The sequence below is a fragment of the Mustela lutreola genome, chromosome 10 (assembly GCF_030435805.1).
Source record: "Mustela lutreola isolate mMusLut2 chromosome 10, mMusLut2.pri, whole genome shotgun sequence".
Taxonomy (NCBI): domain Eukaryota; kingdom Metazoa; phylum Chordata; class Mammalia; order Carnivora; family Mustelidae; genus Mustela; species Mustela lutreola.
In genome coordinates this window covers 37,713,404-37,740,972 of record NC_081299.1, presented here as the reverse complement: position 1 = coordinate 37,740,972, position 27,569 = coordinate 37,713,404, and the positions used below count along the sequence as shown (strand labels likewise).

The 27,569-nt window shown below is 53.7% G+C and overlaps 1 protein-coding gene across 3 annotated transcripts; it reads right to left on the bottom strand.

Moving 5' to 3' along the window:
• Window positions 1-242: 242 nt before the first annotated feature.
• Window positions 243-27,569, bottom strand: SLC5A9 (solute carrier family 5 member 9). 3 transcript variants are annotated; one of them, XM_059136949.1, is made up of 15 exons: window positions 27,292-27,569; window positions 21,291-21,509; window positions 19,189-19,260; window positions 16,209-16,313; window positions 15,738-15,902; window positions 14,306-14,411; window positions 13,693-13,773; window positions 13,143-13,348; window positions 12,832-12,967; window positions 12,253-12,360; window positions 10,013-10,163; window positions 8,530-8,698; window positions 6,860-7,075; window positions 4,173-4,332; window positions 243-818 (listed from the first exon to the last, which is right to left on the bottom strand). In XM_059136949.1, the coding sequence occupies exons 2-15, from the start codon at window positions 21,444-21,446 to the stop codon at window positions 610-612; spliced, it is 2,040 nt and encodes a 679-aa protein (XP_058992932.1). In that variant the 5' UTR covers window positions 21,447-21,509; window positions 27,292-27,569; the 3' UTR covers window positions 243-609. The 3 variants fall into 3 exon arrangements, with proteins under 3 accessions (XP_058992932.1, XP_058992931.1, XP_058992933.1); XM_059136948.1 differs by lacking the exon at window positions 27,292-27,569 and having other exon boundaries at window positions 21,291-21,590; XM_059136950.1 differs by lacking the exons at window positions 12,253-12,360; window positions 12,832-12,967; window positions 13,143-13,348; window positions 27,292-27,569 and having other exon boundaries at window positions 21,291-21,591.

Sequence of the window (27,569 nt, the reverse complement as noted above, 5' to 3'; positions counted from 1 at the left end):
GAATTTGAGTGGCACCAAGGAGAGTCCCCCCCCAGAGCTCCCTGCCCAAACATCATCTGTCACCACGCTTCCATTCCATCCTGGCCCCTCATTCCCTGGGGTGTGTCAGGGGAAGTAAAGGACCTCGTGGGTAGGTGCCTGCTGGAAATAGATGACTAGGGGTTGGGAACTAGGGAAGAAGGGGACAACGTGGGGAGGGAAGGGATGCCAGTGAGCAAAGATGCACTTGGACTTTTGCAACGTTCTTGCAACCCCATTTCTTATGCCTTCCACTTGTTTAAGCCTCAACACACAGGTACAGTAAAAGCTCCTGAAAGGAAGCACCCAGGGGGTGGGAACAGTGTTTCTGAGGTAGAAACATAGGTAGTAAAATGGACAAAGAGCTGGAGTCAGAAGACCCAGTATGAGTCCTGCTGTGTGGCCCTGAGCAAACCCAGAGCCCTCTCTGGTCTCCCATTCTCCACATGGCCTCTCCACGTGGCTGGTGTGCAGCCTGGGACAGGGGCTTCTGCTGGCTCGGCCTCCATGGTCCCCGGTTTCCACAGCAAGACAGACTGGCCAGGCTCCGGTCCAGTTTACTCGGTCTCCACTGAAGCCAGGTCTACGGAGTCAGGCAAAATAGCCCCAGAGGAAGATGTTGAGGGCCAGGAGCAGGATGGCATTGACGTTGCAGACGGTTCTCCAGAGCGGCTCCTCGGCGATGCTGGTCAGCTCCCGCTGGCGCGCAGCCATCTCCTCGGGGCTCCGTGCAGGCTCGGGGCTGCCGGCCAGCCCACAGAACCAGTCCCACAGCACCCTGCCCCACCACCTGCACCGGGCTGGGGACCACAGCCGGGGGAACAAGGGAAGCAGAAGGGAAGGTGAGGCCAGGTGGCAGCCAGGGAGAGAGAAGGGGCAGGGGAGGGGGAACTGGTGAGACACAGAAAGGGGGCGCACAGAAAGAGGGGCAGGTGGTACTGGGGCCTTGCTGGGAACCTACAGACTGGGCGCCCAGCTGAGACTGGGACAGAGCTCTGACCCCAGCGTCCAGTCCTCCAGCAGAGCTTCTCAGTGATGCAAGTAGGGGGATGCGGTGAGGATAATGGGGTTCATCCCAATTCAGAGCATGAGGATGGAGTGGGACATGATCTCTTCCAGGACAGCTGGGAGCCACGTTCCCACTCCGGGCTGGCCTACCTGAGGTCCTGTGCTAACCACCCACCGGCTCCTCTGAGCCGCAGCTTCTCTCTCACTTAGGTTAACTGCGATGCTCAGGTCTTCTCCAGATTGCTTTGAGCATCAGATGAGAATGCACATTTGCTAGCATTTCGAAAAGTGAGCCTTGCTGGAGTAGCAGGGAGAGGTTCAGCTGACTACGGTTCCAAACACGCGTGAGACAGCTGGTGTGGATCTGACTCCCCAGCACCCAGATGGGGCTGCTTTGAGGTGAAAGGGTAGCTCAGTTCTTTAAAAACTAAGTTTAAAGGAAGTAATAAAGTAAGTATTTTTAAAGTTTTTTTTTTTTTGCATTAGCAGATGCATATTAAAATTAATATTTCATCGAGGTCAGACAGAACCCACTGGAAATGCTTTATGATCTTAATGACCTTGGAACTTGGTACCTGGTAAGCTCAGTGTGACTACAGCGTCTCTGGTCCCACCAAGAGACCACCTGGTTTCGCTCCCACCTTGTATCCAGGAGGACACAGGCTCAGAGAAAGGAGGGGACCTGCTTAAGGCGGCACTAAGCAACACCAGGCGTGTGGCATTCCAACGGTACTGGGTTGTAGCATTTTACAAGCCCATTCGAGAACTCTCTTCTGACTCTCAGGGCCGCCCTCAGAGGCCGGTGATGCACAGGGCATCGCGCCAGCTCCGAGGCTCAGAAGTCACATGGCGGTTGTTGGTGAGCCATGACCTCGTACATGTGAGTGTGTGTACACTTCTTTCTGACCTATTCTGCTGTCCTTAATATTTTTTTTCATCTTTCTTTTTCTAGGACATAAAACTACACTGCCATGTTGTTGTTTAACTCAAGGACAACAAAGATGAGGCTTCCTCTGCCTGTGGACCTTTTGAGAGGGGGATTCCAGGGGTTGCCTTCTAGGAGCGGGAAATGCCTCCTTCATCTTTTGGGGGAGCAAGCCCCCCACACGGGGCTGGCATTTCTCTGCTTCTCCAGCAACAGGTTCTGTGCTGGGCCACAGGGACCGCCAGGGAAAGCCGTGATGATGGCGTCCGTCTGTCTCGTGCCGGGGTACCACCGGGACAGTGCAAGTGGTGCCCTTCCTCCTTCTGCTAAAGCTACCTTCCCAGCTTCTTCCATCCCTCTCTTCTCTTGGATCCACCTCCTAGAAGGGCCTCTGCTTCCTCCCTGCCATACACTTTATAGGAACCTAGACCAGGTTCTTGCCTTGATGGGGGGAGAAACGCTTTTGAGACCCATCTGGTGTACGGACCACAAAATGTGAAAAAGAGACAAGAGGTTACATTGTGCAAAGCAAAACACACTGAAACTAATGGGACAACTGATTAGACAGGGGCCAGGGGTGTTGACTTTGAGCATTGGTGGGGCTTTCTGAAGTCAGCCCATACGGGTTTTGCCCTTGGAAGTTTGTAAAGGGTTACATTCTCCATTAAGCATAGGTTTTTAGAGTGGACCGCAGGCGTTTAATTGTCGCAGCTTGGGCAAGAAGATGAGAGTGTTGGCTCTTAGTGTGATGCTGGAGCTTATGATGTCATTGACTCCAGGCCCCTGGCTGCTTCTCTAGCAGGGCCTTAAGCAAAGGGGAGGGAGTCAAGACAGGGGGACAATTTCTCAGGCCTAGGGGAGCACAGGGCCCCCCGAACCTGGCAAAGACGAGGGACCTGAATGGCGTGCTGCTGCTGGAAGTTCAGCTCTACCAGCTGGCACTTTGATGATGTCACCTATGCTCTCAGCTAAACACGACTTATTAGAAGTACCCAGAGGCTGGGAATGGGACTAAGACACTGTGGAGGCCCAGAAGGAGCCCCACCCAATCCAACAGGAGAAGGCTGCTGACCAAGGCACCCCAACTCCACCCACATGCTGGAGTTCCCTCTAACTGAGGCAGGAAGTAAATTTAGGACTTAAATATCATTAAATTATTAATTCCTGAAGGCAAGAGAAATTGATTTGAGGCTTTGCTTGCCACCTGATTTAACTTTTTTGACTGTAATTTTTCCTTAGGAAATTTATAATTTAGGAGATCTCTATAAGGTCATTATATCAGACTATTCTAATGTGGCTATTTAATCACATGGTGGGAAGGTTACAGTTGTGTTGTGTCTAAAGCAGTAACATTAAGTCTTATGCCAATTTTCAACTTCAGACACTGTGTGGCCTTGGAGTACATCTCACTAAGGGACTATTCGAACACATTTAAGGACCTCTAGGAGGCCAAAAGTATATGGCCATCAGCAGCTCGAGGACGATACCCATAGGAATGGTTGTTGATCTAGAGGAACCTTGTGAAGAGGGACAGACCAATACGGACCCAGGGTTGCCATGTGTCTGGGTGCCTCAGGCAGAATGGTTAAGCCCTGAGGGAAGTAAGTTTCTTTGATGTGCCTCATGTTTCCTTCCATCTGGAGGGAACTCAGTTAGCGTAACACCCTTTGATTTCTCTGCCCTTAGACTCATTCAGCCCAGGGGAGGTGAGGGTACTTCCCTGCTGGTAGATTTGGGAAGCATGAAGGGGGCACACTTGGCTGTGTCCCTCCCTTCTCCTTCTTGTCAACGCAGGGCTCACAGGGGTAGGAGGCTGATGGGAACCTCTGTCTGACACTGGGCTTCACCATAAGGAAATGCACCTCCCCATGGATATAAACAAAATCTTTCTACTTATGTATATACTTAAATACAAAATATTTCTACTTATATTTATACTTATACTAATTATATAATTATCTACTTATATTCTACTTTCTACTTATAAACAAAATCTTTCTACTTCTATATACTTATAAGTATATATATACTTCTATTTTGACTCCTGCCTTGTTTGTCTTGTTTCTCTAATAGTTTGGTAGCCATGTGGGAAGGGAGGAACAGTCATTTTCTTTTTTTGGCATCCGAGATCTCATCCCCAAAGGAGGGTCTCTGGGGCCCCATGACACGGCATCCCCATGACCCCTGTGTGATGTGTGCCTCCAGCGTGGCCCCAGCCTACCTCCATGCTGGTCCCGGCCCTGGCTGGAGCTCTCTGTCCCTCCATCTCCTGGAGGGCTCACCCCAGTTGGCATCTCCAATGTCCCCAGCGTGCCCTCTGGGGCTTCCTTCTCCAGCTCAGGGTGGGGACCGTTCCGTGTCCACCATGTCAGGCGAGCAAGCTGGAGGGAAAGAAAATACTGCTTGAGTCAGCGGAGCGTGAGGAACAGGCACAGGGCTGAGTCAGGAGGCCTGGCTCTCAGCCCGAATGCCCTTTCCTTTGAACAGCTGCGCCCCTCTGAGCACCTGCTCTAGGCTCCCCACTCATAGACTGGGACGAGAGAAGCTGGACAGAGAGGCAGGCGCCCCATGACAGAAGGCTTCCAAGATCAGGTTGTGGAGTTGATACTCTTAAAAAGAAACTCATAGGCGATGGAGAGTCCCTGCAGACTTTAGACAAAGAGACGAGACTCTGAGCTGCGAGATTTAGAAAGCTCTCTTGGGGTGAACTGAGGGATCCAGGCTGGAGGCTGCTAGAACAGCAGAATACAAAATACAGAGCACTGGGGGCAGTGTTCAGGCAAGGAAGCAGTGAACATGGCTCTCAGGTTCCTGCCTTGGCCCATCAGCTGGGGCACGGGAAGAGCTCGGAGACTTTGCCTACAGAATGCCTGCGGGGCCTGCTGCCACAGAACAGAGATTGTCCGGGTAAGGAGCAGCAAGCCTGCATTCCCTGTACAGCCCTGGTGGCTTTCTCTCTTCTCCCTTTTTGGTGGCACAGCAGAAAACCCAACAAGTTCTCTAGCTGGTATGGGTTGGGCCCAACCAGAACTATCTGAGCTCTGTACTATCTCCTTTCCAAAAAGCTCTTTTCCTGGCCCAGCAGCTCTTGGTTACAGATTGGACCAACTGTCCCTCCCCTGTCGCCGAATTCGTACAGACATGTCCAGCACACCGGGGGAGCGGCTGTCCTCTAGGACCCTTTCCTCCAGCGCCCAGCTATGTGTCTGTACGGTCTCAGGAGAGCCCAGGCTGCTTCTCCACTTGTAAGGACCTCTCAGTAAGCGTGGCTTCATACTTCCACGGTGTGCCATTAGCAGTGTATGGGCGGTGCCTCTTTAAAGCTGGATTTGGGTTTGAATCTTGGGCAAGAGCGAGAGAATGGAGTTTCATCTTCCTGTAGAGCATATAAACCAGCTCAGGGACAGTGTGAGTGAAAAGGGTTAGAGGCCATAGGTGGGTCCCTAAGGGACACCATGAGGAAGGCTTCAGAAGAGTGAGCAGAGGGTTGGAGGGGAGTGTGTCACGGACATGAGCAGGACGTGGTGTGTGGTGGCTAGTTCTCCTCGGAACTCACTGGCGACGAAGATGCGGATATGATCATTCATTTCTAGCATCAAGGGGTCTTGGTGAGCGCAGTTTCTGTGGGGAGGTGGGACACCAGCCGGACTGGATGAGGAGACAGGAGGTGGGAAGTGGAGGCTGCCAGTGACCACCCTGCAAAGTCCGCTGTTGGGGAGCAGAGTGGGAGGGAGGAATGGGGCTGGGGAGGGGATTTCAAGTGAGAGATTCTTCCGTGTGGGAGTGAGGCAGTAGGCAATGGAGAAGCTGAAGAAAGCAGTGGGGAGAAAGCACTTCTAGAATGAGCCACCAGAGAAACTGGCCTGTCTGGACTCCTTTGTCTGTAGGAATTAGTGATGTCAAGGGTATAAAGTCATTTTGCAAACTCTCCAGCACTGTACAGGTAATGCCTTCCTCCTGAAGTTCTGGGACTAGCTTCTGGCACCAGTTCTGTTATTCACTGAATTCTATAATCCTCCCCCATTCATATGGTAAAGTCCTAACCCCCAATACACCAGAATGTGACTGCTTGTGGTGATAAGGCCTTTAAAGTGGTAATTATGGTTAAATGAGGACATCAGAGTGACCCCAATCCAATAGGGCTGGTATCCTTATAAGAAGAAGGGATTGGAACACAGACACACAGGGGAAGGGACAGGGTGAGGACACGGAGGCAAAGGCAGACATCTGCAAGCCAAGGAGGGGGGCCTCAGAGGAAAGAACTCTGCCAACACCTTGATCTTAGACTTCTTGCTTCCAGAACTGTGAGAAAATAAACTTTGGTTGTTGAAGCCACACAGATGGCAGTGCTGTGTCATGGCTCCGCCCATGAGGTAAAGATGAAAGGTTTCAAAAGACTGAGGACTGGGAAATCTGTCAGCACAGGAGAGTGGGGTGCTGGCCCTGGGCTCTGGGAGACTCTATGTCTTTTCTTACCTACCTGTTCCTTCACTGACCAATGAATCCCTACTCCTTCTTCTAGGGCCAGCTCAAAGTGACCTTGCCGGGGAGCCCTCTGCCATCCCCCAGGGGTGACCGCCCCTCCTATGCTGGGCGCCTTCCCACATTTTCTCCTGGTAGGATAACTGTCGGCGTTGGTGTCTGTCCTGGACAGTCGGCAGGGACAATTCGTCTTTGTAACCCCAACACAGTGCCTGGCACACAGGACAAGTTCACTGAGTAATTTTCCAATTGAGTAAATTACTTTTCACCTGGGATTGAATAATCCAGTGAGCTCCTCTCCCAAGAATGTGTGTATGGCCACAGAGGAGTCAAGCCACTGGAATGAAGCTCGGTGCTAGAATCCCAGGGCCCAGGGGGGGGAAGGGACAGCATTTCGAGGGGCCCCAGTCCCAGCACTCTACTTGCCTTTTCCTCAGGGATGGGGCTTGTACAGAGGCTGACAGCGACGATGACGATGGCAGTGAGCCCACAGAGCAGGAGGGCAAAGTAGAGGTAGTGGATGTCCTTCAGCACGGCCGGCCTCCGGTCCACCTCCCCACAGGCTGGCGCTGGGTAGGAGAACTCCAGGATCATGCGTACAAGCCCCATAGCCAGGCCGAACATGAGGCCCCAGAAGGCTCCCTGTGGAGAGAGGGCAGACATGGGGGCGGGGGCCCTGGCAAGCTCAGGTCTGTTACACCGTTTGCGGGCCCACCTCGGTGAGCAACCCTGTAATGCTGAGCCTTTGCTGAACTTAAAAGCAGGCAGAGTGGTGCCCTGGGCAGGACATAGTCTCCAAAGTCAGCCAGACGAGGATTTGGATCGTGGCTCCATTCCAGAATGACTGAACAGGTGAGACAGCCTCACTGGCTTAGAGTTTTCTCATGCGCAATGATAGAAGAAATTAGTATATAGTAAGTATAGATGCTTGCTATTCAGCTAGAATGGGATATACTTTTGTAATAAGTCGGGAAAACCAGGTATCCCATCCTGATTTTCTGTCACAATAAATAATCAGAATAGAGCTCTTCTTTTTTACCAAGAAAGAAAGAAAGAAACAACAACAAAAACAAAAACAAAAAAGAAAGAAAGAGGAAAGAAAGAAAATCTCCTTCTTTGTTTATAACACCACTTGAACCAAACCTACACCTTTCCCCATATGGGTCAGAAGGCTCATATTTTAAAAATGAGGTGCCGATCCTGACAGCAAAAATTCTGGAACAAACAGAAACACCCAGAATTCAGCCAAGACCTGCTGTGCACCTGGTTATCAGCAGGGAGGTTAAAGTTCCGGAAACGATAAACATGTGGCCTGGGTACCTGTCCTCCCCCCAAGGAGAGGAGCTTCTGGGTGTCCTTTGCAATGACGTAGAGCTCTCCTGTGGCTCATGTGGAACCGTGTCCATGACATCCTTTAGCCCCCAAAGCACAGCCCACACAATCGGGCCCCTCTTTTTCTCTGCTTTCCTGGGGAGTAACCAAGGCAACCGTCCCGGCCCCTCTAGCTCCTCCCAGCCCATCAACCTGCAGCAGCTTCATCAGCGATGCACCTGCAGGGTCATTTGTGGCTGGTGTTTGCCCACATACAGAACCTTATGGGGTTAGAGAGGGAACAGACCCCAGAGAGCCTCCCATTTGTCCTGGCCTTTCGCGCACACTCTTCCACGTGTCGGAAACATTTTTCTCCTCCCCATTCATTCTTCAGTCTAGGCTCAGATGTCCTTCATCCAGGAAGTCTTCCCTGGCCCCTTCCCAGGCATCCCCTAGGTTAGGTGCTCCCAACCTCCACTCTCACAGCAGCCACTAGACCTTATGGTTATTCGCTATTGAATCATCTTTCCTCTCACCTGGCCCAGAGATGGTGGACCTTCATGAAACTTATAAACCATCGCATCTAGAAGCCTCCATAATAGGATCAATGAAGGCTTATCGAGTGAATGAGTGAATCAAAACCCTACACTATGGATGGAGAGATGGAAGCCTGAAGGAGGCAGCTGGTATGCCTATTATGTCCCAAAGAGACCCCAGGCTATGGACAGCCCAGACCTCCCAGCCCTCTGGTGTGCAGGGAGAGACAGGGACCCTGCTGCACTCACAGGCTCTGTGACCCTCTTGCAGAAAATGGCCAACAGGAAGAGGGCGGTGATAGGTGGGGCCAGGTAGCTGGTGACAGACTGGATGTAGTCGAAGAGCTGCCCGCTGTTGGAGCTCTGAATGATGGGGATCCAGAGGATGCTGATGACAACCAGGAACACCACGAACACTCTGCAGAGAGGGCACAGGGCTAGAATTTCCCTTCTTTGGGCTCCTTTAGCTCTAACCCGCCACTCCATTACACTGGCACTTATCTCAGAGTGGGGACTCCACCTTCTCCTCCTGACTTCACCTCAACTGATCCTGGTTCAGGCCCAAGTACCCTAAAGCACTGTCTGAACAATTTTGCATGCACGAGTTGAAAATTTTGCTTGGGCGCAATAATGCCACTGGCCAGGAGATGGCGCATGAACCCTACAGATGGATGAAATAAAAGGCATGAGACCGCCTCAGTAGAAGGAAGGGAGCATCTGAGCACCTGTTCTTTCCTCTCCCTTCCCTCCCACATTTCCCGCCTCAGGCCCCACTGGAGCCCCATCCCTCGCAGATCCTTAAATGTTCAGGCCCTACACACAGCACCCCCTTAGGCAGCTGTAGACCAGAGCCATCCTGATGGAAGGAACAGTGAGCGCAAAGGCACAGAGATGGAAGAGGGTAAATTATTGAAAGTCAAGTATCATCTTCCAAACGGAAAAAATAAACGTGTTCATCCAGAAACCTGAGTCACGGAGCCTTAAGTTATGAAGCAAAGAGTCCGGAAAGTGCCCCTTAGCCCCGTGTAAACTACTAGCCTAGGGAGGAAAAGAAAACAAGCCACCAAATGATACTTTGAAAAGCACAACATCGAAACCAACGAGATGAAGTTCAAGTTCTCCTGCTTGTTGTTCAAGGCTCTGTGTCCACTGGAGACAGCCATCCTGTCAACTTCCTGGCTGCAGCAGCTCATGCTGCATTACCTGTGCTACTACTACCATGCTCAGCCCTCAGCACAGTCAGACCAGTACACATCGCCCCGGTGTCCCCAGCACAAGGTTTGATGCAAGGGGAATGCTCAGGGTGAGTCTGATGGAGTAAATTTAACACGCTTTCCGTTTTCCTGGGATAATGACCAGAGCTATTCTAGAGCTCCTGGGGGTGAGCTGCTTGCTAACTACCCCCAACCCCCTACAGTTCACCTTCCCTTTCTTAAATGCTTTGTCAGCTTCTCTCACTTACTCAGTCATCAGAGAAAGAGAAAATTGAACAGACAGGGAAGAGTTTTTTTCTCCTTATTCTGGAAGTGGAGGAATGTCCAGAGCTGGGGAGGGACTTATGTGAGGTCATGCGGGAAGCCGGAGCTAGAACCAGGTCCTACAACTGCCAGTGCCGGGGCCCAGACCCGGCCGTGCCCCTGCCCCCTCCCTCCAGGGCAGCCCAGGGCAGGGAGGCGAGGGGAGAGGGGTCCTGCCTGCAGGAAGGGGTGCTCCAGAAGAGGGTCCAACGCACCTGCCCACCACCATCAGCTCCTGCTCGGTGGCTTTCTTTCGGAGGCGCAGCCACACGTCAATGGCAAACAAAGTGCTGCTGCTGTTGAAGATGGAGGTGAGTGAGCTCATGAGGGCAGCCAGGATCACGGCGATCATCAGGCCCCGCAGACCTGGGGAGAAGCGAGGTCTCCGTGGGCAACCGGCCGGTGAGGGCCAGCTCTGCCGGGGGCCACGGAGCCTACAGTGTCCAGAAGAGCCGGGGGTTTGGGGTGGTGATGGCTTGCAGGAGGTTCCCATCTGGGCGGGTAAGGAATCCAAGAGCCATGGAGGCCGGCTTCTGGGTAAGCACTGCCTCTGTCTTGCTCTGCGGCCTTGAGCAAGTAATCTGCACCCAACCTCCTCAGCTGCATCACCGAGAGTAGTGGGACTGGGTGACCCTGCTGCTTTGACTCCTTGGTCTGGGTTTCAGAGTTTGTAGACACTGGGTTACTGGCCCCTGCTGGGGAGGAGGGTGCCTGTTAAGAATGGAGTGTTTTGGGGGTGTCTGGGTGTCTCAGTCATTGAGCACCCACCTTCAGCTCAGGTTGTGATCCCAGGGTCCTGGGATAGAGCCCCGCATCCAGCTCCCTGCTTGGCGGGAAGCCTGTTTCTCCCTCTCCCACTCCCCTCTGCTTATGTTCCCTCACTCACTGTCTCTCTCTGTCAAATAAATAAATAAAATCTTTTTTAACAATCTTAAAAAAGAAAAAAGAATGGAGTGTTTTCTGTCTGTGTGCCTTTTAATGGACACAGTGGTGTCGGGTTAAGGCCCTGGCCTGGGAGGCAGAAGGCCTGGATTTGTTTCCTGGTTCTGCAAGTAACTAGCTGTGTGATCTTTGAATGAGTTCCTTCCTTTCTGGACCTATTCTCCCCCTGTTTGCAGGAGAGGGTAGAACCCACTGATCTCTGCGGTCTTTATGACTCTAATGATCAAGCTTCTAGAAACAAGTCGTCTATCTAGGGAGACCACTTTCCATCAGCCCAACCTCGGCCCTCTTTCCTCTCAGTCCAAACATTGGTCTCTCCCTGAAAGAGTTAAGGCGTCCCAAACAAACCGAGGCCAGCACCTTCTTCTGGGGTCTTCTGTTGCTTCCTTTGGTAGCAAACTCCAATCTCCACAGCAGACACTCAGTTATCCTAGACCCCTCCTCTGCTGCCCTCCCAAGCCCCCTCCCTCGATCAGCCTCCCTGTGGATGGCCAGTCCCAGCCAGGCCCCCCACCATCTCTACTGTTTCTTTGATTCATTTCTTTTTCTACAGGAGAGAGGGGAGAGCTCAGCTCGAGCACTTCCCTTATAAACCTGGCTTTTGCCTATACCCCTACTCTCAATATCATCGTGAGCCCAGGACCTGGGAGCCCTCTCTGGATCCCTCTGTCTCTCTCATCCCTTAAATGTAATCAGCCACCAAATCCTGCCACCTGTACCTTACAAAGATCTTTAAATCCCTTCTGTCCACCCCAAAACCACTGACCTGGCCCAGGCCATCAGCACCCTCAGCTGGGCCACCGCAAACCCGTTAACCTTCCCTCTGCCTCCCCGAAGCTAAGCTCTCCCTCAGACTGCTCCTTCTGAAGATCGAATCCCCTCATGTGCTCTGGCCTAAAACCCAGAGGAAAGGCTCTGCTCCACAGTGAGGGGCACGACCTCCTCTCCACCTCTGCGGCCCATTCCCCCTGCAGGTAAGCCCCATGAGGCCGCTTCAGACGTCCTGCTCTCTGGTCAGCCCTCAGCCTCAGCACATGCAGCCCCTCCCTCCCCGCGACATTTCCCACCTGCATCTGGCTTTGTCTGCTTAAAATGTTCCTCGGGATTCAGCTCCATTTCCTCTCCTCTGGGAAACCTCTGAGGTTCCCCCAGGCTGGGTCAGGTGCCTCCTTAGGGATCCCTCAGCCACACTGTGTCCCCACACTGGTGACGCAGCATTGTATCCTCAGTGAGCCCAGGTGTCCTGAGGATGGCATAAACCCCAAGCACAGGGGTGGGTCTTTCATCCCTGCATCTCCAGGATTAGACCCAGACTGGGTGTGTAGACGCTTGTGAAAACTCTGTGTGTGTGTGTGTGTGTGTGTGTGTGTGTGTGTTGGGGAAGGAGGTGTGGAGGTGAGGTTTTATCCCCTATTCCCATCCATATTCATCCTTAAAGCCCCTCCTGGGTAGCAGGGATTGGAGGAAGCTGGGGGATGGGCGTGAAGGGCGACATGGGGGAGGCAGGACTCACCGACGGGCATGAGGGCTATGACCAGTTTAGGGTAGGCGATGTTGGAGCAGCCCACTCGGGCCCCGCAGATTCTTTGGCAAACGTCAGGGTCTACACAGCCCACCTCATCTATAGAAGACGTGATGGCCATTAGAGCCCAATATTTGCTTTCCAATGGGAAGAAACTACAGGAAACCTTTTCCTGCTGACTCTGGAGAGAACTAGCATCTCTTGTAGGAGCGAGAGGGTCAAGGGGCAGGCCGATGTCTGGGTACCACAATCTAGCCATCTCCAGGAAATCTCTTGACCACATACTACCCTGCAAAGCCTGACAGACTCCTATGGGTTTGAGGCCTTATATCTCGCTTAAAAGGCAAAAATCCTTAGAAGTCACCAAGAATGCCTTCATAGGTCTTTCCCTTATAAAGGGAAAGTAGGATTTTAAGATGACATTCAGATACAAATGTCTTCTTCTGAAACATTTACTGTATGTTTGGCCCACAAAGCCTGACACACGATGTATTCTTAATAGAAGTAACAGGTGGGCTCCCCCACCCTCCACCCCACCCCACCCCCAGTGCAACACCGTCCAGCTCCTACCTGGGTACAGGGCCCGGCTGATCATGCCAGGCATGACAATGAAGAACATGGGCAGGATCTTCAGATAACCCCCCAGCACAGAGCCCCCCTTGGCATGGGACAGATTCTTAGCAGAGAGAGACCTCTGCACGATGACCTGAAAAGGGAGGAGCAGTGGCAGGCTGCTCAGCTTGGTGGGGCTCAGCTCAGCCACACGTGAGCCCTGAGGTGGTCCGGGAACAAGGCCCGACCCTCTCTGCTTCTAGATGCATGGTTTTCCCACAGGGAACCACCCGTATGATGGGCTGGGCCAAGCCTGGCTGGGGCATCACCTGGTCCGTGCACCAGCACCACGTGGCCAGCACCGTAAGCCCGAAAATGAGGCCAGGCCAAGGAATGTCCCCATTCACAGGGTCCCGGAGCATGTGGAAGGCGTCAGACCGGGGGAGATGGCAGGTGGTATTGGGGACTGTGGCATTAGGGATGGCCTGTCTATACCGCTGCTCCAGGCCTGGGTACCAGCCTACCTCCTGAAAGCCTGTGGAGAGAGACCACAGGAAGTGACACGGCCCTGAGACCCCGCTGGGCCTGTCCCATGCCCCTACCCTAGCTTCTAGTCCCATGTGGGGCCCTGGGGCTTGGAACTAGTATAGGATTTGGGAATCGGGGAGGGACATGGGGCTCAGACCCTTAGTTGGTGTAGCGAGAACTTTGCTCATTTGGAACCCAGTGTGTGTGGGGGGGTGGAATAAGGCTCTGTGCTCTGGAAAGTTCCAATCAAACCACGGAGGTGAAAGTCCAAGACAGATCAGTAAGAAGTTTCTACATGATTGGCAGGGGTGGGGGGTGGGGGTGGGGAATATATTCAGGTCTCTACCTTACCCAGAAACATGAGGACCAGGGCGCCCCCCACCATGATCACCGTCTGCAAGGCATCTGTGTAGATCACGGCCGTGAGGCCCCCTGTGGACCCAAGGAGAGGGCTCATCAGTGGACACCAACAGGGGGTTCCTCTCTGTGTGCCTACCCTGTGCTTGGCCACACTGAGAAGCCCTCTTAGCAGGTGGATTCTCTCTGTCTGCCTTCCCCCCACTGGCTGGTCCTAGCCACAAGCACTCTGGTCTAGCTCTCTCTCTCCCCAGCAGGCCCTGAGTGTGGCCACTGTGCCTCAGTTAGTTCTTGTTGTTAATATCCTAGGGCTATTCCTCTGCTGTGCTGGGAATTTCCACCTACCCCAACTCCACTGAAATTCCCCAGCTTTGCAGGCTGACTTAGCCACGAGCTGGGGTCCCAAGTGCCCAGACCTGGGGGAGACAGGGGAAAGCGGGCTGGTGGCTTTGTCCAGAGCAGGTCCTGATGACCCCAGTCCCGATAACAATCCCCTAGTCGCACCCCTGCTCACTGCTACATCCCTAGGCATCCCTCTCCACCTCCTTCTGTCTCTTGGTCTCTGCTCCTGATGCCACGCCCCAGTGCAACCTGTCCTCGGCCCTACCAGCAATGGTGTAGACGGCTGTCACCACCAGCAGCATCACCGTGGAGAGGTAAAGGTTCCAGCCTAAGGCCATCTGGATGAAGAGAGCTCCAGAGAAGATGTCAGTCTGCAGAGAGCCAGGACCCAGGAGTCCAGGTCACTTGAGGCCCTTGCTGTGGCCACCAGGGTATGTCCCCTCCTGCTCAGCGATACCAAGTGCTGGCAGCCCTCATCCCATGATGAGGGTGAGCCTAGAGTGCTGTGCTGAGGAGGACGGGCTTGACCTTGCAGACACTGAGGGGCCATAGGGAGTGTCGAGCAGAGGAGCCCCACATCCAACTTTGGAACCGGGAACAATGTCATCTGGGGCGCTGATGGGAGAGTCTTTGCCCAGAAGGCAGGGGTGAAGGAATAAAGTGAAGACAAAGGAGGTGAAGCGGGGAGCAGGGGTCGGAGAAGAGAGAGCGGGTCCCCAGAGGCTCGCCGCCTGCTCCCTAGCAGAGCAGAGGCAGCAGAGGCAGCTCCGGCACCCACGGACATGCAGGGGCAGGAGCCCGGTGCAGAGGACCGCACTTCCAGACACGCCTCGTGTTCAGGTTTATTAGAGGACTCTGGAGCGCCCTCTGCCGGAGTGGCCTTGGGCTCATTTTCAAGCTTGGTCCCTGTCAGTCAGTGCCTGCTTGCTGACCCCCTGCACAGCTCTTTAATGAGCCCATCCCAGGTCTACAACAGGGCAAGGTGCAAGGACCCCTGGACTGGGGCACAGGACCCAAACTTTAGTTCCAGTCCCACAGCTACATTCTGTGTGGATGTGGGCAAGCCATCTGCCTTAAGTGTGTTTTCTGAGTGCAGGTCAAGGAAGGAAGAATAAGGACCTTTGTTACTGTAAGATTCTAGGTAATCAATGCATGGTGCTAAATGGAGAATCACTTAACGGAAAGATAAATGAATCAATGAGCTCTAGATGATGGAGTCTTTGAATAGAGGGACTGTCATTTACACAACAGACATTTCTTATTCATCTGTGATCACTCCACTGCTGAGCGGGGGCTTGCATTGAAGGTACGTGGTTTCATCCCTTCTTCCTCCCTTCCTTCTACCAATCTATTAGCTGTCCATCCATCCATCCATCCATCCATCCATCCATCTATCCATTCCCTACACCCAACAATAAGCCATGACACAAACTCAGCATTTTCGGGCGGCTGCATAGCTCAGTCAGTTAAGCATCTACCTTCAGCTCAGGTCTTGATCCCAGGGTCTCGGGATGGAGCCCCCGCATCAGGGTCCCTGCTCAGCAGGGAGTCTGCTTCTCCTTCTCCCCCTGCCCCTACCCCTGCTCTTGTGCACATGCTCTCTCTCTCTCTCTCTCTCTCTCTCAAATAAATAAACTCTTAAAAAATAAACTCAGCATTTTAAAGAAGAAGGTGGCCACACTCCAGTGGGTACTCACAGAAATCTTGGTGAAGATGTAGAGGATAAGAGACAGGACAGACATGTACACCTGGATCCTGTGGCCGCCAAACCGCTTCTTCAGGTACTGCGGCATCGTGACCGCCCCGGCGGCGATGTACACAGGGACGAAGATCCAGCCCAGGGCCAGAAGCAGCCAGGTTGCCTTGGAGAGTGGGGAGAAGTAGGTCTCTACATCCTAGATGCAGAGAGAGGGGCAGCCCCTACCCTAGGGGGAGAACTGAGCCAGGGAGCAAGGGACTGGGACCTAATCTTGGTGCTGTGTGGTCTGATGAGTCCCTCTTCCTTCTCCAGGCCTTGATTTCCTCATCTATAAAATGGGTTCTTGATTTACCATGCAGCCTCCCCAAGCACCTCCAAGGTTTCTCTCAACACTAAAGACTGGGATGGGGGTCAGGGAAGCTTCAGACCTCCATTTCCCCCTGAGAAGCCTCCAGGTCAACTTCCTTACATTCCATTCAAAGCCGCCCACAGCAAGACCTCCAGCGGCTCCTGTCCCAGCCAGGCCAATGAACAAGCCACTGCCCACGTTGCTGGACATCAGAGAGGCTCCAATCTGCAAGGCACAAGTGGGGTCAAGGTTCAGGGTCAGTTTTAACCCAAATCAGTCTGGAGCCAGGACCACAGGCCTCAGGAGCTGTGGACAGAGCAGGAGCTGGGCTCAGGAAATCTGAGATCAGAGGAAGGAGAGGACATGAGGGAGCACAGAGGAGGAGGGACGGACCTGACATTCACTGGGTACCTATGTATGCAGGCACTGCGCGAGGCATTTAATATGCAGCAATACACTTGATCTTCATGAACATTTCAAGGGATGGGCATTAATCTTTTCAATTTACAGAAGAAGGAAATAATGTTGGGAAAAACAAAGCCACTGGCCTCAGGCCACCCAGTGAGTGAGTGGCCAAGTGGGAAAGAAGGAAAGCCTTGGGAAGCAGGGTCACGTAGGGAGGACAAGGCTCTGCACTGGGCTGTCCATCTGGGGGCCTCCAGAGATGAGGATGTTGAGGGGAAGGAGGAGGTCCCCTCGAGAGGGATTGGAAAGGCCCCCCCGTGACCCCAGTGCCTCCAGGCTCCAGGGCAAGGCCAGGCAGAGGGAGAAGCCAAAGGGCTGACCATAGGCTGAGCTAGCCTCTGAGTTGAGGTCATGTTTCTCTAGGAGGCAGCCAAATACTCAGGCCTTAGAGACACTGACATAAGGACCATAATGGTTAGTACAGTTAGTACGTAAGCAGCATCGCCAAGTGTCGGGCAATATTCTAAGTTTCCTATGCAGTCCTCACCATAACTCTGGGCCGGATATCCTGTTACATCCCCAGCTGACTGAGGGGGGAACTCAGGCACTGATAAATGACTTGCCGGAGCTCCAGAACCAGTGAGTGATGAACCTTTGAACCCTGGCTCCGGTAACCAGACTGACTCCAGTAGTGACTGCACAATTATTGCTGAGCTCCTAATAAGCACTCATTACTATCACCTTTTATTATTGGATGGGATCCTTCGTTGGGCAGGGGGAGGGTCAGAGGGAGGGGCTCTGGAGCCTGGGCAGAGACCAGCCCTTGGGGACAGGCCCCCAGGGCCAGAGGTGTAGACTCTGCTCTGGGCTTGTCCTCTGTGTCAGCCTAATAAAATCACTTCCTCCTGCAAATCCTGACTCTACACTTATAAAATGTGGGGACTCAACTGTTCCCACTGCCTGTTTTAGAGGTTGCTGGGCGGTAGAAAGCGAAAACAAAGGAAAGGTACTGAGGCCTTCAGAGATCAGACCACAGACAGCATAAAGGCATAGAGATTACAACCGGTTTGACGTTGCTCATTGCCTCAGGCACCTCTGCCGCCACACACTCGGGTGATCCTGGGGATGCTGGTGGGGCCGGCGCTGGAGCACCTAGCCAGGGCACAGAGCACTGGGCCTTAAGGCCCTGAGGCTGCTCTAGGAGCAGGGAGCTGCCTTGAACCCACTCAGCACAGGCTCCTAGCTCACGACTCAAGCAGACATCGGTCATCAGGGTTGGAAGGGGGACCAGATGGGCCCCCTGGGACCAGGGATGCTGCTGCTCCTGCTCTTGGCTTCCCAGCCACACACTCTCTTTGGGGTACAGGATGGGGGGTGAGGCACGTCTCAGGACTGTCACAGACTCCCGTAAGCTCCAGGGTTGTAAATGGGACGGAGATACCCCAAGCAGGGCTGGCTCTGCTCAGGCTGAAGCCTGCTCCCAGGGCAGGAGGCCCAGCTCCACACCACACACACAGCCGTGCCCCACAGAGACGGCCCATCTCCACACTCCACTGGTCTCGGGAGCACCCTCCTCGTGTCCAGAGGCATGGGGTTTCCTCACACCTACAGTGAGACACAGAGTTTCACATGGAGCAGGAAGATCTGCTCTCTGCAGGACCGGATGAGCACCCAGGCCAGCCCCTGGTCACTCCCCCAAATGGATCAGAGAGGTGCCCTGTCCTGCTTCTCGTCTCTGCTAGTGACTCATCTCCAGGGCTGTGATAGGGGGTGGGGCTGGGGATCCAGCAGAGAGGAATGGCCTCCAAGGGGCTTGCTTTCTTTTGTCGAGGGGATGGCAGGCACCACCGGGGACCCAGTTACTCTCCCTGTGAGCTGCCAGGCCCTTCATCCCCTGCTGTCCTGGGGACTCTCACACTGAACACACGAGATCTCCCTGACCGGAACTCCTCCTATCCCAGATACCCGAACCTTCCAGAGAGCTCTGTCAGAATCCTGGGCTTCCTCTCCTCTTTAGTGAGTCTGTCACCTGTGCAGGTGGAGAAAGTGGGAAGAGCCAGCATAGGGTGTAGGGATGGCTGGTGGTGTGTAAGTGCATGCACACGGGCGTGTGTGAGCCGGGTGTGTCTGCGCGTGTACACAGCCGCAGCGCCCTGGGTGCTGACTCTCCTACCATTCGATTTCCAGGCAGGGCGTACCTCCCTCCGTGCTGTTTCAGGAAGAGGAAGTCAGTTTTGCGGACTAAGAGAAACAAGTGAGGCAGGCGGATAGGGGAGGCTGGGGTTGGCAAAGTCGTCGGGATCAGTTCCCTGAGGTTGCTGGGGATGGACGTCTGTGGTCCCCCTCACTGCTCCACGGTACTAAGCAGATACGTCTCCTTCCCATCTCCCATGGCTGAGGCCAGAGGCTTCCCGGAGATACTCACAAGCCCCCCTGCTTCCCTCCTGTTTTCTGTGAATCTGTCTGTCCAGCTAACGTGAGCTTCTCCAAGACAGGAACGTTCTAGGTTATTTCTTTTGGAGGGCGCTCACCCAAGGTGTGTGTTAACAAGATCGTTCTGGTGGGGGGGGTGACTTGGGGCCATAGAGAAGGAGCCCAGAGTGCCAGGAACCCCACTCATGGGGCTGAGACATTAGCAAAAGAAGACAAGACGAAGATCCAATGGTGGGAGGGGCAGGGAGGAAGATTGACTCACCGGCCACCAGCTCATGGACCTCCCTGCCAGGAAATAGCCACCAATTGTGCCTCGGCTCGCGCGAATGGATGACTGGAAAGGAAGGAGAGAGAGCTGAGGGTTTCTGGAGCTCACCCACCTCTGCCCCACCTCAGCAACCTGTCCCTGGGCTCAGGCACTGGGGGACCACGAGACCCAGATGGGCAGTTTCACTGGTTTTACTCTACCTGCCTTTGGGAGGGGCACCACCTCTCTCTGGGCCTCACCGTTCATCCTCCAGGGCTGGTGTGAAGAGCCAAGGGGTCAACAGAGGCTAAAGCCTTGGCGAGCAGCACCGTGTTGGGCAAGCGTGCAAGATTCTGGTTATTGCCACCTTAGCCCTCCTTCTGTCCAAACTCCAGTTCAGGAAGTGATTTATACCTGATCTCCTTTCTGCAGGACTCCCATACTGGGGCTAGGATGGCAGAAAGCCCCACAGGCCCAAGCAGAGAGGGGCCCCATTTGGGGCTTCTCTGCCCTGGCCTGAAGTGGGACCACACTGTAGGAGCCCGGCCAGTCTCCTCATCTGAAGAACAAGAGGAGAGTGGATGTGAGTGAGTTCCTCTGGAGCCTCAGGGGCTGGGAGCATGGATGGCAGGCATGGAAGCAGAAACCTGACTTTATTAAGATGCTAAAAGCTCGGGATGCCTGGGTGGTGCAGTTGGTTAAGCGTTTGCCTTGGGCTCAAGTCATGATCCCAGGGTCTTGGGATTGAGCCCCACATCGGGTTCCTCACTCCGTAGGGAGCCTACTTCTCCCTCTGCCTCTGCTGCTCCCCTGCTTGTGCTCTTTCTGTCTCTTTCTGACAAATAAACAAATAAAATTAAAAAAAAAATGCTGAAGCCAGCAGGTCTCTGATTGGGTCTAGAGGTGGGAGACATACCTGAAGAAGAGGAAAGGAAAAGAGAAAAGGGGCTTCTTTGCCCCAAGGAAGCATCCCTAGTCACTAGGGAGTGTTGGGAGAGGGGAGGGGCTGGTTCTTATGAAGCCTTTGCTTGAACTTCACCTGCCACCTGTCACCTCCGGCCCTCGGGCAGGCCAGATGAGCAGAAGGAATTCTTCTCACACGTGAGGAAACTGAGGCCGGAGTCAGGGAGCAACTTGCCCAAGGTCACTGAGGAGTTGGTGCCTTTCCTGCCAGGAGTCGGTGACCAGCCTTTTGCCCATTTCTTCCTCACATCAGCCTTGGGAGGAGGGACTGTTCACCCCGCTGTACAGCTGAGGGAACTGGGGCCCAGAGAGAGTGTGTGACCCAGCCTCAGTAAGTGACTGCCTGGGACTCCCATCACCATCTGCCACCCAGCAGCATCTGAGGGGGCTGGCCCATCTCCCGAAGGGGCCGTGGTGACACCTGCCATGTCTTGCTCCTTGCCATGCCGGGCACTGGGCCAGGTGCCTAAATGTGTCATGTTACTCTGGGCCATGACCCCTCTGTGGAATAGTCTTTATCGTTCTCACTGTCCACATGAGAAAAGGGGGCTCACAGAGCATTCGCATGTTCCCAGGGCTCCGGGGCTCTGTCAGCTGGGATCTGAAATCAGGGCTCCCTCCTCTCAGAGCCTGGCCCCAGCTCCAGGGCTAAGGCTCTGGTGGACAGTGGAGAGCAGAAGGACCTTCGGAGTCACCTGGCTCCCTTCCCATGAGCACCCAAACCCAGCTCCATTAGAAAGCGCCATTCCTTGCCAAGACACCCACCGGTGGAGGGGTTGGGTAGGCCAAGAGTGGAGCGATCACAGAGCTGGCAATCCTGGCATGGGAAGGAGGGCAGGAGTGGGGATGGGGGATGGGTGGGGCCAAAAGCCGCAGATGCACAGAGACAGGGAGTTGGGAGATGGGGGTCCTTGCCTGGTCTGCCTCTGCTTGCTATGTGCCCTCAGGCATGTCACACCCCTCTCTGTGCCACAGTCTGCCCATCTATAAAAGAAGGGACTGGAGAGAAGGATTTCGGAAGGATTTCTGCATCTTATACCTGTGCCTCCCTAATCCACCTTCCTTCTGCCCACCCTGCCCCAGCTTCACCCCCAGCCAGAGAAGGGAGCTGTCCCTGCCTCCCCTGTCAGCCTCCAGCCTCCAGGACTACTCACCCAGACCCCCACACCAATGACAAAGATGAAGTAGACAACCAGGACCCCGATGTCGTAGGCGTGCAGGCTGACTCCGGAGCCTAGCGCTGAGCGTGGGGCTGTCACAGTCCTGACCCCATTTCCTGACGCTCCAGTCCCCATTGTTGCCAGCTCCATGCTTCTCTGTTAGAGTCACTCACCGCCGGTTGGACTTTGAGGCCCTCCTGGCTTCGTTCCTTCCTTTAATGATTAAACAACCCCAAGTGCCATTAGTTGCTAAGAAAGCTCTGAGCCCCAGTGGCACGGAAAGTCCTGGTCCCCTTTCCTCCTAACTGCCACCCCATCCTCTGTGGGACTCTCTCCCTTCCCCTGCCCCCAGTACACACACACACACACACACACACACACACACACATGTACACACACATGCACACTCCCACCCTTGAGAGCAGCAGGAGGAGGAAGAGGAGGAGGAGAGGAGGAGAATCCTGGAATTCTGGAGCTGGGAGGGACCTCCGAAGTCGAGCAGTTCAAACTCCTGTTTATGTGGAGGGGAAACTGAGGCCCAGAGAGGCTAATGGTCACACAGGGAAGTAAGGTGGAGCTGGGACTAGAGTCCAGATTTCTTAGTAGTGAGTTCAATGCAATTTTCCTCATTCCCAGAAGGAAGACCAGGGAAACAGTCCTGTGACCCTTGCCTCTACCATGTCACGTACTGCTACTTCCACTCCCCCACCCCCGCCAGCTGTCATTTTTCTTTTTATTTTCTAGTGTAGGAAACTGAGGCCCAGGAAGAGACATTGTTCATTCCAAGTCACAGTGTGGGCCCGAATTCACCCCTGCTGGGTGCTAGGACAAGTGGATTGTCCTGGAAAAGACAGACAGCTCACTGTGCCCAGAAGTCCTGCTACCCAGGACCCAGGCGGCCTGCTTTCCCATCCCAGCAGCACATCTCACTGAACTGCAGAGTGACCGTGGACAGACCGCCCTGACCACCCCCAGGCCCATGTTCACAGACACCCCACGCTGAGCACCTTCCCCTCTCATTTTACCTAACCCGAAGCCGGCAGCCTGGGCCTGCAGCAGCATCTCCTCTGATGCATCTGAGACCCATCAGTGAGCCAGCCGGCCATCTGAGCAGCCCAGAGTCCAGAGAGTGCCAGCAAGGGAGCGAGAGAAGTGCTGAAACCTTGAGGATAGATATGTGAAGCTTGTAATACAAAGCCCAAGCTTTGACCTGTCAGTGAGCCCCAGACATCCCCCCCTCCCCAGCGCCTGTCTAGTTTTGCTCTATGTTATTTGTGTCCCAGTTCAGGACAAATTAAAAACAACAACTTAAGGGCACGAGAGGCAAGGCCATGCAGGGCGGCGCGGGAGCCCGGGCAGACGGCCGCACAGCGCATGCGCATCCTCACGACCCGCTAACATACGAAGGATGACGAGGAAAGACAGGCCAAACTGGAGCGAACAAACCGACAAGTTAGGTTCCATCCACGCTCGGCCAAGGGCGTTCCCACACAGCAGCTGAGGGTCTGCGTGCACCGAGAAGCACCGAGGAAAGATCACCGTGTGGCCATTACGGATTTCCATTTAGTCAGCATGGATCAGGGAATACAGACAGGAAGAGTTGCTTCCAAAATGGGTTAACAGTGTAGACAGGTGTTGGCATTCAAGGATGAGGCCTCACATATGCAGGAAATCCTCTCCGAGAGGTCCCGAGACGGAGGATGTGGTCTCGCTGTGGCTCTCGCTGGAGCGACGCACCTGCGCTGCACCTGGCTCGGGGGCGGGGACACCTGCGTGGGAGCTGTCCCTCCCAGGCTGGCGGGAAGACAGCGGCTCATGCAGGACCGTGCCTGCGGCACAAGGCATGCCAAGATTCGCCCACCTGCTTCCTTTTAGCTGAGGGGCTTATGGAAGGAGCAACAGAGTCCGGTCAGGAGGGCTCCAGGGAGGGCCCTCTCATGGAGTGCCACAGAGGGGCAGCAGACCGGGGAGATGGAGAGACTCAGGTCTGGCTGACAATAGCCCCTTCCCCCCACCCCAGGAATGCAGAATAGCCCACCTTGGAAGGGGGACCTACAGGAAGAGCGGTTAATTTTAGATGAAGTTAGGGTGTATAACATATGGTGTGGGACGTTATAATTCCTAAGTAGTATCTGCAGTAAGACTGTGTTCTTCGAGTTACAGTGGCCCTGGTCATGGCTATGGCTCCCTGGTCAGGGGGACATGCTTGCAACTGGTCTAGGGGGGACAGAAGAACCATACTTGAGAAAGCTGCTTTTCCTACATCCTCTTTATTCCATGTGTAGTTCTCAGTAAGTAGAAGCCCAGGAGCTTGACTTCCGGTGTTCAGGGCCTGTGTCTCCCTTAGGCTTCAGGCTGTGCCATCATTGAAGAATCTGGAAAGCAGTGTTCTTGGAATTCTGGGGCCAGTGACTCCCTCCAGACTTACAGCCTTGCCTTGGAAGGTCACCACCCAAAATGCAGTCCCTTTGGACAAACTGTTCCCTCCCTATCCTCCCGAGGCTGTGTTTGGCCTGCCCTTCCCCACCCTCCTGATGGCTGCTCACATCCAGCCATGTCCAGGGCCCAGGGCCTGTGGCCTCTCTACCCTCCAGCTCCTCCCCGGTAGGCTGTGCACAGCCGCCACAGGGTCCAGGTTGTCCCCTCAGCAGTCTCCTCATGTGAGGCTCCTCCTCCCCTCGTGCCCTCAGAGTTTGGGTCAGAATCCTTGCACTTCTTAGGTGCTGCGTGTCTGGAAGGGCCACATTCCCCATTTGCCCCCACCTCCAGGTGGGGCAGGTGCCCCCACATCTGTGCTATGTCCTCCTCCACCATGCCTTCCCAGAAGACTCCTCTCCCCTAGCCTGGGGAAGGTCCCCCTCCCTCCCATTTATCTCACTGATGTGGACTTAATAGGTATGAGCCCTTTCAGGGACCTGGGTGCCTCATTCCTGTTCCTGTCCCTGTGAACGGACTCAAGTCAGCACTTAAAAAGTGGAGGACATTTCTGATAGATTGTGCTGGGGAGAGAAGGGCAGGGAGGCACAGCAGGAGCAGACAGGGCCCCTAGGCAGAGGGAGGCAGGAACACCACGGAGGAGTTGTACGCAGGTGTGGTGTGTTCAGGGAATGGCTTGTGGAAGGGACAGGGGCTGCAGCTTAGGGTCTGGAGGGAGAATGTGGAGGCAAGGAGGTATGGGAAGAAGGGGGTGGTGAGACATATTCTAGAAAATCCCTCTGGGAGAACACAGGCAGCAACCTCTTCAACCTCAGCTGCAGCAACTTCTTCCTAGAAACATTGCCAAAAGTAAGAGAAGCAAGGGCAAAATGAACTATTGGGAATTCATCAAGATAAAAAACCTTTTGCACAGCAAAGGAAACAACAAAACCAAAAGAAAACAGCCAGAATGGGAGAAGATATTTGTAAATGACATATCAGATAAAGGGCTAGTATCCAAAATCTATACAGAACTTATCAAACTCAACACCCAAAGAACAAATAATCCAATCAGGAAATGGGCAGAAGACATGAACAGACATTTCTGCAAAGAAGACATCCAGATGGCCAACAGACACATGAGAAAGTGCTCAACTCCACTCAGCATCAGGGAAATACAAATCAAAACCACGGTGAGATACCACCTCACATCAGTCAGAATGGCTAAAATTAACAAGTCAGGAAATGACAGATGCTGGTGAGGATGCGAAGAAAGGGGAACCCTCCTACACTGTTGGTGGGAATGCAAGCTGGTGCAACCACTCTGGAAAACAGCATGGAGTTTCCTCAAAAAGTTGAAAATAGAGCAATTACACTACTGGATATTTACCCCAAAGATACAAATGTAGTGATCTGAAGGGGCACCTGCACCCCAATGTTTATAGCAGCAATGTCCACAATAGCCAAACTATGGAAAGAGCCTAGATGTTCATTGACAGATGAATGGATAAAGAAGATGTGGTAGATATCTACAATGGAATACTATGCAGCCATCAAAAAATGAAGTCTCACCCATTTGCAACAGTGTGAATGGAACTAGAGGGTATTATGCTAAGCGAAATAAGTCAATCAGAGAAAGACAATTATCATATGATCTCCCTGATATGAAGAATTTGAGAAACAAGACAGAGGATCACAGGGGAAGGGAGGAAAAAATGAAACCAGACAAAATCAGAGAAGGAGACCAACCATAAGAGACTCTTAATCTCGGGAAACAAACTGAGGGTTGCTGGAAGGGCGGGGGCATGGGAGGGAAGGGAGGGCTGGGGATGGACACTGGGGAAGGTATGTGCTATGGTGAGTGCTGTGAATTGGGTAAGACTGATGAATCACAGACCTGTACCCCTGGAACAAATAATACATTATATGTTAATTAAAAAAAAAAAAAAAAGCAAAGAAAATCTCTCTGGGGGCTAGGATGATGTAGATGAGGGAGCTGGCAGAACAAATTAATGAGACTGGAGCCTAGTGGAAAGGATAGAGAGGAGAGAGTCCTGGCTATTCTTACTGAGCTGGAAGTGTGTCTATCTTTGCAGCTTCCTCTCTCACCGTGTCCCTTTCCTTGACTGTCGTGTCAGGGCCAGGACACTCCATGGCGGGCGCCCCGCCCCTCAATGGTCCTTCCCTTTGACTCCCAGTGCCTGTAAGCCCTCACTCCCTCTGCAGAGCCACGAGTGAGCCACCTTGGATTGTTCCATTCCTGAAAGGACCCACGCTGTAGCGAGGGTGGGTAGGGCAAGAAGCCCTTGGCTAAGGGAATGAGGCACTAATGGCAAGATCTTGAGCATGAGGCATGAAATGCTGATGATACGAAGTAGGCTGGGGCCCCCTGAAGCCACAGTGGGATCGGTGTTTTCCATGGGGAAGGAAACCACCTATCATGCTGCTGCCTGGGTATCTGCCTCTCCTCAGGCACTCCAGCCCCAGGCCAACCCCAGGCAGGCTCTGTTGTAGCTCTGGCTGGCCTCGCCCTCCCTTCTTGCAAGTTCTTCTGGAAAAACCACTCGAAGCCAACCTTCCTGCTATGAACTTCCCCTTCCAGAACAATGAGGGGTAAGGACTACATTTGCCAGCACATGCCAGAAGTTTTGGGTAGGTCACAGCCCACGTATGATCGAAATTGTGATGCTTGCTATGGGAGCTGCCTTCATAATTCCCATTTTGTTAGGCGAGGAGAAGAGCTCATTGGTGATATCCTGTAGTTATGACTTATTTGGATTTTGAATTTAGTTTTGGTTTCCTCTAACAGCTGGTCTATATTTTCTCCTAATCCTATGTCTCTAGGGAGAGAACAGAGAAGGTGGATGGGTCTATAGAAGGGGAGAAATCAGCTCCGCTCGGCTTCCTCTCATGGGACCTCTGAGCAGGGCACAGAGATGGCTGGACTGGGGTCTGGATCTGGCTCCTCTCCTGTCATGCTTCCCTTAGCCACCCTTCCTTCGCTGGCCACCTCTGTTCTACCCCCACCACTTTGCTTTATCTCTCAGCTCCTGTGGCCAATGATTCCCACTCCCCTGCCAGGGACCCATCATCTGATCAACTGAAACCCAAATGCAATTCCACTGGACTGATCTCTGAGCACAGCGCGCTAGACTTCATCAGGGCTGTGCCATCACACAACTCCGGGGGCACCTTCCCCCAAGAATGCATCAGTGGTGCCCTGGCACCATGGAAGGCAGTGGCTGTCCTCTCTGCAGGAGGGAGAGAGGTAAGTAGGGCCCGGGAGGCCTGCAGAGGCCTTGGCTTTTTCATGGCTCTGCCCCACCCCACTCCCAGCCACTGAAAGGCCAAGGCTTCTGGAGGGCTCCCAAGTCAGGATTGCACAGTGGGGAAGGGGGGAGGCCCCAGGTGGGCAGGCTTGATGCTAAATTCCAAAAAGAAAGGATTGTTAAATAGGAGAAAGGAGGAAGAAAGACAGTGACAGAGCCCCAGTATTGGGGACAAGAGATGAAAGAAAAAGAAGAGGGTTACAAGTTCCAGACATTACAGATGCAACACTGTCAAACCCACTGACCCCTACCTGTGCTGCCCGGCCTGGACAGAACCTCCTGGGTTCGGCTGTCAGCCTCAGGATCCCTGTCCTCAGCAGCTCTGGCCAGACTCCCAGAGCTCAGGTTGTGGTGGGTGAGCCCTGGCTCGTCCTGCAGGTGCAGGCATGGGGAGGGCCCCAAACCTCCCTGCAGCCCACCAGGCCGGTTCTGAGGAATTGCACTTGTCCTGGCTCTGTGACGTTGTTTTGGGGTAAAGAGAATTTATTCTGTGCTCAGGGCTCTCCAGGACCCCAGGGTCAGACCAGGA

What these genes read in the sequence shown, in the direction of transcription:
- SLC5A9 (XM_059136949.1), bottom strand. Translation starts at nt 21,446, where the DNA reads ATGGAGCTGGCAACAATGGGGACTGGAGCGTCAGGAAATGGGGTCAGG. An exon ending in GCAAGAGGGTCACAGAGCCT is followed by an intron (nt 7,076 to 8,529) that starts GTGAGTGCAGCA and finishes CTCTCTCCACAG; the next exon opens with GGAGCCTTCTGGGGCCTCAT. An exon ending in GGGCCGGGACCAGCATGGAG is followed by an intron (nt 819 to 4,172) that starts GTAGGCTGGGGC and finishes TGTGGTCCCCAG; the next exon opens with CCCGGTGCAGGTGGTGGGGC.